Raw genomic sequence first — 17,141 nt, forward strand, 5'->3', positions numbered from 1 at the left:
ATTAGGGCAAGAAGCAAGTTTTCTACTCTTAGCCTGTTCAAACTCTAGTTTGGACTGATTAATAACTGCTTTACAATTGTTGCGAGCTTTGGTGTAGGCAGAAAATGAAACTGAAGAATTAGAAACAAGCCAATTACGATATGCAACATTCTTCTCTTGAACAGCCTTAGCACACTTATTGGAAAACCAAGGTTTAGATAAAGGACGAGATTTTAAAGTGGAGTGTGGGATAAAGGATTCCATTCCTGCAAGAATAATTTCACTGACACGATCTGAGCAAACGTTGACATCAGGAGTTTTGAAACAGTAATCCGACCAAGGAAAAGAAGAAAAGAAGTCTCGCAGGTCATCCCATTTTGCATTCTTGTAATGCCAAACAACACGAGGTTGGGAATAGCCATGAGATAAAGGTTCCATTGGAGAAGAGACAATCACCAAGTTGTGATCTGAAGTGCCTAAAGGACCTCTCACTTCGACCGTGTACTTAGAAGGGTTGTTTGTGAGAAAAAGATCAAGCGTATTGGCTGTATGATTCGGATTGTCCGGTATTCTTGTAGGTAAATGAACAATCTGTGCTAGGTCATTAGTAATTGCAAAAGCCTCAGCATCTCGACCTGCTGGGTCGGTGTGACTAGAAAACGGAAGCCAGCTGGAGTTGTGAACATTAAAATCACCAAGGAAAATTACCTCACTGTTAGGAAAGTTGGACTGGAGAAAGTCAAGTTGCAACGAGAGGAAGTCAAAGAGCTCCAAGTGATTAGTGGAGTTGGGAGAACGGTAGAGACAACAGATGAATTTGACACAATGAGGTAGAGAGATTTTAAGCCAGAGAAGATCAAAGAGAGGAGATTCCAAATTGCCAAGTCTCTGACAGGGAATATCAGAACGGACATAAGCGCAAGTACCACCTTTGAGGCGAAAGGAATCATACAGCGAATAATTTGGGCATCTGAGATGAGCAGTAGTTGAATCAACCGATAACTGAGATTCTGTTAGAAAAAGTACATGGGGTTTGGCAGACTGCAAGGGGAAATGGACATCGTTGAGATTAGAATTGAGACCACGTATATTTGTGAAATGAATTAGGAAATCCTTGGGAGGTTTAGATCTTTTCGCAGATAAGCTTGTTCTATTAGTTTGACAATTCATGGTGTATTCAATAGTAAGAAAAAGTGGGTGGGACATGCTGTATGAAGTAATGAAATTTTTGGATATGGCGTACATGTGGTAAGAATATACCCAGATCCTTGACATAACGTGGCCTCGATATTAATTTATTAATTAATTATAATTAATTATGTTATGTTATTAATTATGTTAAATATAATTAATTATATTACGTTTGTAATCTAAGTCGTTATATGTATTTATTTAAACGTACAATTTAACTGCTAACGAAGTTCAACTAACGCTATCTAGTACGGTATATAACTATCGTATCACAAAGGCGGGAAAATTACGAAAATATATATGATATCAAAGTTATTCTTTCCATCCAGTTCCTTTGTGACTACATCTTAGTATCCAATCAAATTAGTCAGACAAGCCTTCTCCTTAACATAACCATGCTGTGTCCGAGCTATAACTGAAGTCTTGTCTAGATGATCCTGCAATACTTCTTTAATCAGTGCCTCTATTAATTTTCCTGGAACAGATGTTAAACTAACAGGTCTGTAATTACCTGTCTCCCCCTTTGATCCTCCTTTGTGGAATGGGGTTCACATTTGCACATCTACAGTCCATGGGTACCTCCCCTGTGTCCAGGGAAGCTCTCATAATTATGGCTAAGGGTTTGCTTACTTCCTTTTCTGCCTCCTTTAATATAACTGGATAGATTCCATCCACTCCAGGTGCCTTTCTTGTGTTTACCTTCAACAATTTCTCCTCCACTTTACTCTCAGTTATTACAAGATTATCTAGCTTACTGCCAGAGTTGCCGATCGGGCTAGCCGAGTGGGTAAAGTACCTGCCCGGCAACCCAAAAGGTCGCGGGTTCGATTCCCGCCTCGGGCTTGGATCAAAGTACTGCAAAAACCTTGGGAGGTGCAATATGGCCACAGAAGCTGATGCGCCAACAACTACCAAATCACTGCCAGAGTTGAATACACCTCTGGCATTCCCTCGCTGAATAACATCTCATGTGGGAATGTAGATGCAAAATATTCATTTAGTTTGTTAGCTACCTGAGCAGGATCATCAACAGTTGAACCATCGATATCAAGTGGACCAATCTGAATCATCTCCCTCCCACTAGAGTTTACATGAGTAAGGAACTCTTTGCTGTTTTTCTTTGGATCCTTTGCCAAAGATTTCTCGTGATCTGCCTTCGGCTGCCTAACCTCCTTTGTGACTTGGTTACAGACCAGCTTATATCTATCATAGGCTTCCATGTCACCCATTAATTTATATGTATCCCATGCATTTTTCTTCTCTGTCACATGTCTAATTAGTTCATCTGACATCCATTTAGGCCTAAATCTTGAACAATATTTCTTTTTTGGTATGAAAACCTAGTAGCTTCCAAGATTAATTCTTTGAATGCTTCCCATTTTGAATTTGCTGTTGGTAACATCATCAGTTGGTTTCACCATATAGAATTTAAATACTGTCTCAGACCACCGTTGTCACCTTTATGAAAGCCAAAACCCTTCCCTTTACCCTTGATGGTAATTACTTCTTTGAGTAAATCCTACTTCAGCACACTGATCACTGCCACCTAGTGTTTCCTTTATCTGAAGATTCTTGATGCATGAAGAATCACTACTGATAATCAGATCAAGAATATTACTCCCTCTAGTTGCCCCCAAACATGCTGCTGTAGAAAACAATCATCCAATAAATTAACAAAAGCCTTGCTATTGTGTGAGTGACCAATCCACAATTCCAGTTAATATCCGGGAAATTAAAATCCCCCATTATAAGACACTCTAATTTACTGGCCCACTCTATTTCTCTGCACAATTGCTCATTATACTCATCAGATTCATTAGGCCTATAACACATACCTACTTTCATTTTTCCTTTCCCAGTGCTTATGTCGCACCAAACAGACTCAACATTGCATTGTCCACCCACATCAATTGGATGCACTTCCTTAGATTTTATGCGTTTCTTAACTAACAGCATAACCCCTCCTCCCTTCCTGTCCTGTCTAATCTTTCTGTACACATTGTACTCCCCAAATTCCAGTTCTGCACTGCTTATGTCTGTGTGACACCATGTCTCTGATATCCCAACAATATCTGCCTTTGATGCCTTGACTAGCACTTCAAGCTCATTGAATTTATTAACTATACTCCTAGCTTTGGTGTACATGCAAATATACATGCACCTGTTTCTACTCTTAGTTACCCTAATGCAGCCCATGTATTTACTTGTTCCACTATGACTCCCAGCAGTCTTTGAAATTCCCATTGCCTTGCTTTCCAGGCTGCTGCTCAATTGCATTTCAATAGAAGTAGTGCAAGAATCACATTTACCATCAACTGTGAATTCGTACTCTATCTTGAAACCTATCTAATTAACAGTCACCAATATGGATTATGCCAGTCTTGATCCATTGGTAATGCCATGGCTTATGATACCACTCTTTGGACAATTCAGTGGAAAAGTTCAGAGATACTGTTGCTTCTCACATTTCTAGGGCTTGTAATCACATTTGATTAAAATTATTTCTAAATGAGTGTCCATCTTATGGTTCTGTTTTTGTTGTTTTCAAATAGGTAGCAATCTCTCTCTCTCTCTCTCTCTCTCCCTCCGTCACATGTGATGGTAATTGGCTTTTTGTCTTCAAACTTCTCAACTAATTCTCGAGTTCCCTGAGGTTCTGTTCCTTTTCCCACTCTTCCTCTTGTATATTAATGACCTTCTTCCATTGACTGGAAATCCTCTCCATAAACAGCTACACCTTTTCTCAAGTATTCATCAGAATTTCCTAAATGCTAATCTCCAAAGGGTAAATAAAACTTAGTTAACTTCACTCCTTCCATAACTTAGTCCTGGAAGGAATGAAGTTAACTTTGCTGCATATTTAGAACTTATTCCTGTCTATTTCTCACAAAAAAGATTCTGTTTCCATGGTCACCTTTGACAACAACCAATTTTTTAAATAGCTTCTGACCCTGTATAAATCACAAATATGTCATACCAAGAAGTATTGTACCCAAATCTGGATGAAATCTCCAAAACCTTTTCTTAAAAATCCACATTCTATCAAAAAAAAGGGGGTAGTCAAATTAATTAGAAACTTACTGTACAAACTGTACTCTTTGTCACAATGGACATTCAGAGTCTGTTGCCTGCCTTTTCTATGAATATTTCCATTGGCACTTTGGACTATTTCCATTTGACATATTGTCTTTTTCTCTTCCTCATTTATCCCTTTTGCTTCTGCTGGTGCAAACTTCCTTCACATATATCTCCTGAAAATTGTAATCTACAGAAATTCAAGTGTAGTGTTAACAAGTATATTCAGTCTTCTCAACCTTCATACTGTACTGGTACTATAAGCTGTTGTATCTTTTAATGTTCAAGATCACAAAAAAAATGAAATACACACAAATTATTTTAGACTTAAGTAATTTTGCTTCTATTTCTTTTTATTATAATTGTGCATATATAATTGTATGGTCTTGTGCATCATGATGCCTTACTTGTTCATTGGAGCACCATATTTTTACTGTATTGATAGTTTAATGTATTGATTCTCTTATAATTTTTAACAGTTTAGGTTTAGCATTTTTATGCTAACTGTAGGGAAAAAATAAAGAAATTAGGATAGAAAGTCACTCTGTATAAAAATCTAATTGCTGAAAATATTGAAAAATAGTCAATTAACAGTATGTGAAATAAGAAATTTAAATCTTTGTACTTGTGTGTTCTGAGGTCATTATTTCTTATCCATGCTGGTTATGATCCTGTCTCCATGGTCATCACTCGGTGAGTGAAGATATATGATTCAAAAGCTGTGTGTGTGTGTGTGTGTGTGTGTGTGTGTGTGTGTGTGTGTGTGTGTGTGTGTGTGTGTGTGTGTGTGTGTGTGTGTGTGTGTGTGTGTGTGTGTGTGTGTGTAATTCAGTGTGAAATTGAATGGGTTTAACAGCATTACAAGCAGGTTTATGCTAACTAATGATATAAGGCTATTTTATGTCTGTGTATATATTAATCTAACAACTAATTTTATGGAAATTCCACCATTACCTTGGGGGGGGGAGGACTTTGAATGGACAAATTCCCAATCGAAGTTAATAGCTCATGTATATCCATTTCTGTTCCAGTATCAGTTTTACTTTCTGATAAAATTTGAGTGGTGCTTAATACAGCCAAATATCATTTTTTTAGAGCAAATTAGCAAACTAAAGATTATTTTTATAGTGATACCACTTAGCATTAGCATTAGCATTAGCAGAGGCATATGATGCAAGAAAGCAAGCTTATTCAGCATCAGCCAAAAAAAAAAAAAAAAAACCCTCTCCCATTTCACCCCTCCGTTCGTTCGAAATACCTGTCCAGTTGAGCTTTAAATTTGTTTAGGCTATCAACTTCAACAACAAGTGATGGAAGTCGGTTCCACCAACCAACCACCCGCTGGCCAAAGGCAAATTTCCGCACATCTATCCGACATCCGTCCTTCCTCAATTTGAATTTATGCCCTCTGAGGTGATTATTCTGAGAAAGATGAAGAATCCCATTGGCATTGAGCATGCTCAAACCATTCAAAGCCTTATACACCTCTATCAGATCACCTCGCCGGTGCCTAGTCTCCAGACTCTGTAATTTGCAAAACTTAAGCCTTTCTTCGTAAGAGCAACCCTTTGTTCCATTTACTAATCTTGTTGCCCTTCTCTGTACCCGTTCCAGCAGCTCTACATCCTTCTTGAAATGAGGCCTCCAGACCTGTATACAGTACTCAAGATGTGGCCTAACCATTGCCTTATACAAGGGAATAATCACCTCCTTATCCCTGCTAGAAAAATTCCTGTATATCATTGACAAGACACCATGAGCTACTCTTGCAGCTCGTCTGCACTGCTCAGAGAACTTCATATCTGCCTGCACAATTACCCCCAGGTCCTTTTCATTCTCCACCACTGTCAGTGTAGTACCGCAGAGTTGATACATTGCTCTGGGGTTACTGTTACCCATATGTAGTACTTTACATTTGTCAATGTTAAACTTCATTTGCCACCTCTCAGCCCATCTGTTCAGCCTTTCCAGATCCTGTTGCAGCAGCATAGCGTCAGTAGTGTCGGCAATGAGTCTTAAATGCGAGCCGTCCCCAGAGCACGATTCTATGTTGAATAATATAGGGTACAGCAGAGACCGTCCCAGCGACCTGGCCAGTCGCTTGAATAATGCGGCTTACGTTGCGATCACCGAAAAAGAATGGTGATGAACGTTTACACGAATTTCCGATACACGTACCGCAATGTAAATTAAAAGCAGAACACGAACGAAAAAGAAAATGTGAGCCCAAAAGGGACGGTCTTGGGCCGCCTGCGCTGAGAAGTGTAAGGCGGTCCGATGTCTTCGTCACCCTAAAATTGCTGGGTGTTCCAAGAGAAGCCCCCAGAAACGAGGGCGAATAAAGCAGATACTGACCAATAAGAGAAGTAATGGAAACGAATGACGAAAAATATGTGGGCTGATCAATACCGATACCCGCGATGGCTAATCGGCTCTTGATGAAGGGCAGCGTACCTGTGAACCCCTGCCATGTGTTACGCCTCTCCTCTATGCCTCTCATTCCGTTCGCGAAGTAGTGCCCGTTGGTCTACACAGCAGATCCAGTCGCCTGTTTCGGCTGAAGTGCTGATCGGGCGGCGAATTTCTATTTATTGAGTTTGCTGCCTATGCGCCCGAGCGCCGAGATTTCTTTCGAAGTCGAAGCATTCTTCCGCACCACGAGTTGGAGAGCGGAGCGGGGTCGAGGTGAACTGCTCCTCATTGTGAGGTCTTATTTAAGACACGGTATGCCGAGAGTGTACCGTGGTGTGCCGGACTTGGCGCACCTCGACTGCGACGCAGTCGGAAACGATTTCTTGCGGCGAGACCGCAGTGCATTCGTGGACTGTTGCGAATGCTACCTGGTTGATCCTGCCAGTAGTCATATGCTTGTCTCAAAGATTAAGCCATGCATGTCTAAGTACATGCCTAAGCAAGGTGAAACCGCGAATGGCTCATTAAATCAGTTATGGTTCCTTAGATCGTACCTTTTTACTTGGATAACTGTGGTAATTCTAGAGCTAATACATGCAGCAGAGCTCCGACCTTCGGGGACGAGCGCTTTTATTAGACCAAGACCAATCGGGCTTCGGTCCGAAACTCCTGGTGACTCTGGATAACTTTGAGCAGATCGCACGGTCTCGTACCGGCGACGCATCTTTCAAGTGTCTGCCTTATCAACTGTCGATGGTAGGTTATGCGCCTACCATGGTCGTAACGGGTAACGGGGAATCAGGGTTCGATTCCGGAGAGGGAGCCTGAGAAACGGCTACCACATCCAAGGAAGGCAGCAGGCGCGCAAATTACCCACTCCCGGCACGGGGAGGTAGTGACGAAAAATAACAATACGGGACTCTATTGAGGCCTCGTAATTGGAATGAGTACACTCTAAATCCTTTAACGAGGATCTATTGGAGGGCAAGTCTGGTGCCAGCAGCTGCGGTAATTCCAGCTCCAATAGCGTATATTAAAGTTGTTGTGGTTAAAAAGCTCGTAGTTGGATCTCAGTTCCAGACGGGTGGTCCACCGCCCGGTGGCTACTGCCCGGCCTGAACAATCTCGCTGGTTTTCCTTGATTCTCTTCACCGAGTGAAATAATAGCTACACTTTGAAATAATAGCTATAAATACAGCAAACTGGGACTGGAACACAAAGCCTGATTCATCAGATATAACACACAGACTTACCAAGCTAGACTTTTCCAAGTCTTAATGTTATACCTGATATATACCCAGTGGGCTTGGTGTTCTAGTGCCAGTTTGCTGTATTTAAAAGGTATCACTAAAATTACTATTGGGCCACTAATTAGTTCTCAAAAATGGTAATAGCTGACCCTGTTAACCACCACTCAAAATTTATGAGCAAGTAAAACTTTGGAATAACAGAAAAAGGTATAATGAACTACTCATTTAAATTGAACATTTTTCCATTCAAAGCAACTGTTGATTAACAGAGGAACATCTCAAATGGGGATTATTCACCTTATACATATAGTTATTAAATTAGATTGATATGTACATAGTTATAAAATAACTACTAATGTGCCAAACAGCCCTACATGATTAGTTAACAAAAACTGACTTAAATCCACTTGGAATAAGATGAATGGGATTATTAAATCAGACCTTTCTTTTCCTTAAATCTTCATTCAGAATTTGAAAAATCATCTCCTTATTGACGTCCAAAATTCTGAGGGTCAAACAATGATCTGTTGCCACAATTTCCCAAAAATTTGCTACTCTGTCCTAATTTTAAGAGGTTGATGGATGCCCACTTCTTGTGTCATCATGAACATCCTCATGTCCGTCTTAACTGCTTATAACATTCAAACAAACTGGTATTACTTAACATATTATCACCATAAACTGTTTTATCATTTCATGTTTCTGTTGCAAATTTTCTGAGTTTAAAGCAAAATTTGTTCGTTGCTCCATTGCAAAATCATGACACGGAACGTTAATGCTACTATGAAAGTGTTTGTTACTTGCAACCTGTCAGCCTACCAGACAATCTCTGTACCACCATCTGTTGGAAGAAATTTGAACTACAACATACCACTTCCATTTATTTTAAGACTCATCGAACATGACTGCAACAGCACCAGTCCTGGAACTTTATTGTCACACCTCATATATATATTGTATGTGTCAATCAGTTAGTGACAATAATTAATTTACATAAACAGATTCAGTGTGATGCAGTACCACACTACATAAAAAATATTACCGTTTTTTATGTAGTGTGGTATTGCTTTTATTATACAATTCAGTTAGTCTTCTAGTCTTATATTTTCATCATTATTATTAATGTAGCAATTTCTTTAAGTATATTCCACTTTTCTGTGCATGTTCTTTCTATACAGTCATTATTACTGTATTTTATATATTTTATATAATATATATTTCAGTCTGAGACCTGCAACATTATTATTCCAGAATTGGAACTGGATGTTGGTGCTGCAGCATTGGGAGGTCGTTTTACTACCATTGAAGGACTTCTTGTTAATATGAAAGAACAGGTATAGTATTTGAATCTTAGTATTCTTAATATAAGAATAAGAATATATAGCTGTGGTGAGTGCTTCTGAGAAAGCTGCTGGGATAGCTCAAGTTTCCATATTTTTATAGTTATCCTAAACACAAAAGATTGTTGAAAATATAGTAGAGCTATTGTACTTGTTGACTCAAAGAAATCTCTATTCTTATTCAATAATTAATGAATTATTCAATTCCATTTCTAGGAAATTGCACACATATGTGCTTCATATAATCTATTCAAAACCAATTACGGCAAACTTGTAAATTGATTGGGTAAAATTGTAAAATAATTTTTGAAAACTGTTCCATCCAGTATGTGATAATAACCCAGTAATTCCAGTGCAACTGCCCTTAGCTGTTTTTACCTTGAAGTTATCTGAGGAATAGTAATTTTCTACAAAAGAAAACTTTTACCCAATATAATACTGGCCTTTTGCTTTCTAGTTCATTGCCTCCAGTAAGGATGACTAACTCAAAAATGTCCTTCAAAAGGATGAGCTCTTTAGGTATTTCTTCCTGCTGTATTTCTTAAATGTAAATCCCATATTTTCTGCAGGAATACTAAACTCAAACAAAATTGTTTTTAAATAATCTCCCACTGTGACCAACTGGCTAAGAAGGCAAAGAATAGGGACAAGGAATTTTTCATGTATATGAATACAAAGAAGAAGAAGAAGAATTAAAATCAGATCATACCCACGTGTAATGAGTGTGGGAAAGTCTTAAAAAATCCAGCCAATAATGTGGATGATTTGAATAGGCACTTTGCATCTATCTTTATTGAAGAAAACCCTTCATGCTGAGAAGAGCCTGTGCAAGTGAGGTTGAGTCATATGAAATTAGTGATTTTGAAATTACAGATGACTGTTTATTAGAAAAACCCTTGAGCGTAGGCAAGTAAGGCTCCTGGAGTTGATGACATATACCCAGTAATTTTGAAGGAGGCCACCAGGGTGTGTATTGAACCATTGAAGTTAATTATGAGGGCGTCTTTGGACTTGGGAGAGATTCCTCTGGATTGGAGAAGTGAAAATATATCGCCAATACATAAAGTTATAAGGGAAGTAAATAACTAATAACCGGTTAGTCTGACTTCGATGGTAGGGAAGATCTTAAAGGCAATGATTAAAAGTGCAATTCGGGAATGTGATAAAAATAACATTTTGAAGGACACACAACATGGTTTTGTTAAGGGAAAATCGTGTTTAACTAACCTGATAAGCTATTTAGTAATAGTAATAGAGGCATTTGATGCAAGAAAGCAAGCATAAGAGCTTATGTATCATCAGACAAAAAATAAAATAATTCACACAACCATTCCCTCTAAAAGTTTGTCGAGTTCTTCCTTGAATTTATTTAAGCTATCAACTTCCACAACAACAGATGGAAGTTTGTTCCAGCAATTAACCACTTGCCAGATAAGGGCTAATTTCCACACATCTATTCTAGAACTGTCTTTCCTCAATTTGAATTTATGCTCCCTTAGGTTCGTAATCTGAGCAAGTGGAAGAATCCCATCAGAATTCAGCATGCTCAACCCATTCAAGGCTTTATACACCTCAATCAGATCACCTCGCAGGTGCCTAGTCTCCAGCTGCTGCAATTTGCAGAACTTAAGCCTCTCTTAGTAAGAGGACCCCTTCATTGCCCTCACCAATCTTGTTGCCCTTCTCTGTACACGCTCAAGCAAATCTACATCCTTCCTAAAATGAGGCCTGCAGACCTGTACGCAGTACTCAAGGCGTGGCCTGACCATTGCCTTATACAACGGGATAATCACCTCCTTTTCCCTGCTAGCAAAATTCCTGTATATCATTGACAAAACCCCATGACTTGCTCTTGCAGCCTGTCTGCATTGCTCAAAAAACTTCATATCTGACTGCACAATTACTCCCAGGTCTTTTTCATTTTCTACCACCCTAAGTGTGCTGACCCGGCTAGCCAGGTGGGTAAAGTGCCTGCCTGGCAACCCAGAGGTAGCAGGTTCGAATCCCACCTCCGGCTTGGATTAGAGTAAAATGCAAAAACTTTTGCAGGTGCATTATGGCCACATAAGCCAATTCACCAACAACTAACAAAAAAAAAAAAAAAAAAAAACCCAAGTGTAGTACCACACAGTTGGTACGTTTCTCTGGTGTTACTTCTACCCATATGCAGTACTTTGCATTTGTCAAGGTAACTTCAGTTGCCACTTCTCAGCCCATCTGCCCAAACTTTCTAGATCCTGTTGCTGTAGCACACTGCCATTATTGTCATTAACAACCCTGCCACCCTTTGTATCATCTGCAAACTTCGACACTACGCCTGATATACCTTCATCAATATCATTGATAAATATACAAAACAACAGTGGGCTCAACACCGAACCCTGTGGGACTCCACTAATAACATTAGTCCGGCGCATTATAGCCTTAGTAGCTAATGTGCCAATAAAAACAAAACCAACATTAGTCCATGAAGAGCAGTGTCCATTAATTACCACCCTCTGTCTTCTCCCACTCAACCACTCTTTTATCCATTGTAGCAACTTACCCTTAATACTATTCTGCTCCAATTTGTACAGTAGTCTCCATGCGAAACAGTGTCCTAAGCTTTCCTGAAATCCAAGTATATGATATCAAAATTATTTTTTGCATCCAGTTCCTTTGTGACCACATCATAGTATCCAATCAAATTTATCAGATAAGACTTTCCTTTAACAAACCCATGCTGTGTCTGAATTATTGCTGCAGTCTTGTCTAGATAATCCTGCAATGCATCTATAACCAGTAACTCCATTATTTTACCCGGAACAGAAGTTAACTGGTCTGTAATTACTTGTGTCACCCTTCGACCCACTTTGTGAATTCAGGATACATTTGCACATCTCCAGTCCGTGGGGACTTCCCCTGAGTCCAAGGATGCACTCATGTTGGTCCTTGAGGTTGTCACAGACATTCTCTCAGATATGCCAGACAAGCTGTTCTTGCTACCTGGGAGTCTAAAACGCTGATGGAACTGATATTCGGGTGACACTCAAGTCAAGTGGACCCAATTTCGGCGAAGTCCGGACGGTCTATGACAGCCAAATCCTCTGCTTGCATCTTCACGATGGTGGGACTGTTAGTAATCCTGGGTATAACCTTCATGCACAAGTACATGGTGGGTGACCACCCAGGTGTGAACCAATGTAAGCAGGGGTCAAGGTGTGGTGCCCACACCACATGGAGGTACGCCGCCCCTCTATGTTACCAGTCAGTACTAGGTGGTAGATGACTCTCATCAACTGGTGAAATACCACCACTTTGCTTATTGGAAGCTTGAAGTGGTGGAACCCATGTTTAGTCTCTAGAGCTAAGTTCCGGCCAACCCTTCCTTATCTCTTCCATCATGCAGTATGATTGATGATTTTTCAGGTTATGATGAATGTCGTGGCGAGATCCAATATTCCTTACATTTCGAGGGTACAGCTCTAAAACGGTGTTCGCAGGCCGGCTGCTAGATAGTACACTGGACCAAACCTATTGGTAACTCTCTAGGAGGCTTCCGGATCAGCTAGTGTATAATCTTGCTACCTCTACTCTGCCAGATAGTGACTGGAGGAAGTCCGAGTAGTGTGTATGCGGGGGGCATTGTCGAGGCCACGTTATGTCAAGGAGCTGGGTATATTCTTACCACATGTATGCCATATCCAAAAATTTCATTACTTCATACAGCATGTCCCACCATTTTTCTTACTATTGAATACACCATGAATTGTCAAAATAATAGAGCAAGCTTATCTGGGAAAAGATCTAAACCTCCCAAGGACTTCCTAGTTCATTTCACAAATATACGTGGTCTCAATTCCAATCTCAACGATTTCCATTTCCACTTGCACTCTTCCAAACCTCATGTACTTTTTCTGACTGAATCTCAGTTATCAGTTGATTCAACTACTGCTCATCTCAGATGTCCAAATTATTTGCTGTATGATTCCTTTCGTCTCAAAGGTGGTACTTGTGCATATGTCCGTTCTGATATTCCCTGTCAGAGACTTGGCAATTTGGAATCTCCTCTCTTTGATCTTCTCTGGCTTAAAATCTCTCTACCTCATTGTGTCAAATTCATCTGTTGTCTCTACCGTTCTCCCAACTCCACTAATCACTTGGAGCTCTTTGACTTCCTCTCTTTGCAACTTGACTTTCTCCAGTCCAACTTTCCTAACAGTGAGGTAATTTTCCTTGGTGATTTTAACGTTCACAACTCCAGCTGGCTTCCGTTTTCTAGTTACACCAACCCAGCAGGTCGAGATGCTGAGGCTTTTGCAATTACTAATGACCTAGCACAGATTGTTCATTTACCTACAAGAATACCGGACAATCCCAATCATACAGCCAATACGCTTGATCTTTTTCTCACAAACAACCCTTCTAAGTACAAGGTTGAAGTGAGAGGTCCTTTAGGCACTTCAGATCACAACTTGGTGATTGTCTCTTCTCCAATGGAACCTTTATCTCATGGCTATTCCCAACCTCGTATTGTTTGGCATTACAAGAATGCAAAATGGGATGACCTGCGAGACTTCTTTTCTTCTTTTCCTTGGTCTGATTACTGTTTCAAAACTTCTGATGTCAACGTTTGCTCAGATCGTGTCAGTGAAATTATTCTTGCAGGAATGGAATCCTTTATCCCACACTCCACTTTAAAATCTCGTCCTTTATCTAAACCTTGATTTTCCAATAAATGTGCTAAGGCTGTCCAAGAGAAGAATGGTGCATATTGTAATTGGCTTGTTTCTAATTCTTCAGTTTCATTTTCTGCCTACACCAAAGCTCGCAACAATTGTAAAGCAGTTATTAATCAGTCCAAACTAGAGTTTGAACAGGCAAAGAGTAGAAAACTTGCTTCTTTCCCTAATGGTAGCCGAGCATTCTGGTCTCTTGCCAAAGCTATTGGCCGCAACTTTTGCCCATCTCTGCTCCCACCTCTGTCCAAACCAGATGGTTCTGTTGTCACTTCAGCCAAGGATAAAGCTGACCTGCTAGCATCCCATTTTTCTTCAAGCTCATGTATTAATGATCTTGGTAAAACACCTCCCACCATTCCTAACACGCTCCATTCAATGCCTCCTGTGGTCTTCGGTCAAAAGGATATCAGAAGGATTTTGATGAATCTTGATGCTAAGAAAGCTCCAGGTCCTGATGGTATTTCTCCACTTGTTCTCAAAACCTGTGCTCCTGAACTTACTCCTATTCTTTGCCGCCTTTTTTCACTTTCTTATTCTAAAGGTGTTTTTCCTTCTGCTTGGAAATTTGCTCATATCCAGCCAGTTCCTAAAAAGGGTGACAAATCCCTCCCATCCAATTATCGTCCCATTGCAATTACTTCTACTCTTTCTAAAGTAATGGAGAAATCAATTAACCGCCAACTCTTAAACTACCTAGAAACCTTCCATCTGATCAACGATCGCCAGTATGGATTCCGTCAGTGTCGATCCACTGGCGATATTCTGGCTTATGTTACCCATTTATGGACTAATTCGATGGAAAGGTTCAGTGAAACACAAGTAGTTGCTCTTGACGTCTCAAAGGCTTTTGATTGTGTTTGGCATAAAGGTCTTCTAAACAAGCTTCCATCTTATGGTTTGCCCACTGTTTTTAGTAATTGGTTATCCAGTTTTCTCTCTGATCGCTCACTGAGGGTGATGGTAGATGGCTCTCTGTCTTCTAACTTCTCCACTAATGCTGGTGTCCCCCAAGGTTCAGTTCTTTCCCCCACTCTTTTCCTCTTGAATATCAATGACCTTCTTCCATTGACTGGAAATCCTATCCATAGTTTTGCCGATGATAGCACATTGCATTCAACTTTCCATTTTGAGAAACCTTGTCCAGCTCAATCAGCTTCAAATTCTCGAAAATCTGCTGCCAATTCCTTAAATGCCGATCTTTAGGTAATTCTCCAGTGGGGCAAAGACAACTTAGTTGATTTCAACCCTTCTAAAACTCAATCTTGTCTTATATCTCTCAAAAAGGATTCTTCTGCTCCTATGCTTATCTTTAGTGACACTCCGATTTCTAGGCAAAATGATATATCTCTTTTGGGGATTACCCTGACTTCTAATCTCTCTTGGCACAAGCACATTACAAATATTGCTTCCTCTGCATCTAAAAAACTTGGTTTTCTCTTTCGCTCTCAGCGTTACTTTTCTCCCAAACAGCTGCTCACTCTGTATAAATCGCAAATCCGCCCTGCCATGGAATATTGTTCCCACGTATGGGGCGGTGCCCTCAAAATCTCTCTCAGGCTTCTAGATTCCATTCAGAAGAGGGCAGTTAGGTTAATTAATGACTCATCTCTAACAGTCTCTCTCCATTCGCTGTCTCATAGACGTACTGTTTCTGCTGCATGCCTTTTCTACATATACTTCCATGGGCACTGTTCTTCTGAATTGGCTTCTATAATTCCCGCTCTCTCTTTCAAAACAGTCCGAACATGTGCCGCCACCAGCCAACATCCTTTTCCTGTCCAACTTCAAACCCACAGAACCAACTTTTCATCTTCCTCATTTATTCATTCAACTGCCGTTTTCTGGAACAACCTTCCTTCATACGTATTTCCTGAAAATTACAATCTACAGAAGTTCAAATCCAATATCAACAAATATCTTCTTTCGTCTTCTCAACCTCCAACCCAAGCACGGTACTAAGTACTATAGGTTCTAATACCACTCGTGTTTGGGGTTCTCATAAAAAAAAAAATAATTATGGCTAAGGGTATGCTTGGTTCCTTTGCCGCCTCCTTTAATATAACTGGATAGATCCCGACCACCCCAGATGCCTTTCTTATGTTTAACTTCATCAATTTCTCCTCCACTTTGCTCTCAGTTAGTACAAAATCATTAAGCACCCTGTTACAATTTGGTAAACTTCTGGCATTTTTCTTCCTTAATAACTCCTTATGTGTGAATGTAGATGCAAAATACTCAAATTATTTGTTTGCTAACTGACCTGGATCATCAGCAGTCGAACCATCGATATCAAGTGGACCAATCAGATTCATCCCCTTCCTTTTAGTGTTTATATAAGTAAAGAAATCCTTCCTGTTTTTCTTAGCATTCTTTGCCAAAGATTCCTTGTAATCTGCCTTCGCTTGCCTAATCTCCTTTGTGACTTGATTACAGACTAGCTTATATCTGCCATAGACTTTTCTGTCACCTGATAATTTACATGCATCTCAGCCACAAGTCTTATTAGTTCATTTAAAAACCAGTTAGGCCTAAACCTTGAACAATATTTCTTAATTTTTACACAGTTACTCTTGAACTGGATCTAGAGAAAATTTTCGACATTATTTGGATCATTTTCTGTTACTAATACTAATTATTTGTAAAATGAAAAACACTTTACACCATGTTTGTGATAATAATTCATTCATTTATTGAATGCCAAATGCTCATGAATTTAAAATTTTAAAGCAGTCACCCAGTACATTAAAATGCTAATTAAAATTAACTGTAGATGATGTTTCTGATTCCTGTTTTGGAAACTATCGTCAAACTAATTGATAGAATGAAAGGAAATGAAATGGAAATTTTGTATTATAAATTAATATGCAAAAAGAACAGTTGATGATACTGATACAGTAATTAATTATCCCTATCAGATATCTAATCCAGTTGGAGACAAAAGTTCTGTGATAAAAATCCTTAAAGAACTGCCCCTTTTTAATTGTTATTAAATTAACATTTAAACTTGATACGTTAATAATTAACCTTTTGAGAAGAAATAAAAATAAGGATAAGAGAGCTCAAACTCTCTCTCTCTCTCTTTATAACTGATGGTTAAAGCACCATCAGTTATAAACACCATGAACTTGTTTTCTAATAATGGAGACAAGGAGTTGCCCATTCTAAGCTCTGCT

At 39.5% G+C, this 17,141-nt stretch overlaps 1 protein-coding gene and 1 pseudogene across 1 annotated transcript in view; both read left to right on the forward strand.

Annotated features, from left to right (window-relative positions):
- Zpr1 (zinc finger protein Zpr1) overlaps positions 1-17,141 on the forward strand; it is a 140,226-nt gene that overhangs the window by 101,725 nt on the left and 21,360 nt on the right. The window contains exon 11 of the mRNA XM_090380971.1: positions 9,131-9,241. Coding sequence (XP_090237097.1) covers positions 9,131-9,241 — 111 coding nt within the window. The remainder of the gene's footprint in view (positions 1-9,130; positions 9,242-17,141) is intronic.
- Positions 7,086-7,692, forward strand: LOC150080111 (small subunit ribosomal RNA; annotated as a pseudogene; the record flags this gene model as incomplete).

Source organism: Mastigoproctus giganteus, chromosome 9, assembly GCF_048544385.1.
Source record: "Mastigoproctus giganteus isolate SK-2022 chromosome 9, ASM4854438v1, whole genome shotgun sequence".
Taxonomy (NCBI): domain Eukaryota; kingdom Metazoa; phylum Arthropoda; class Arachnida; order Uropygi; family Thelyphonidae; genus Mastigoproctus; species Mastigoproctus giganteus.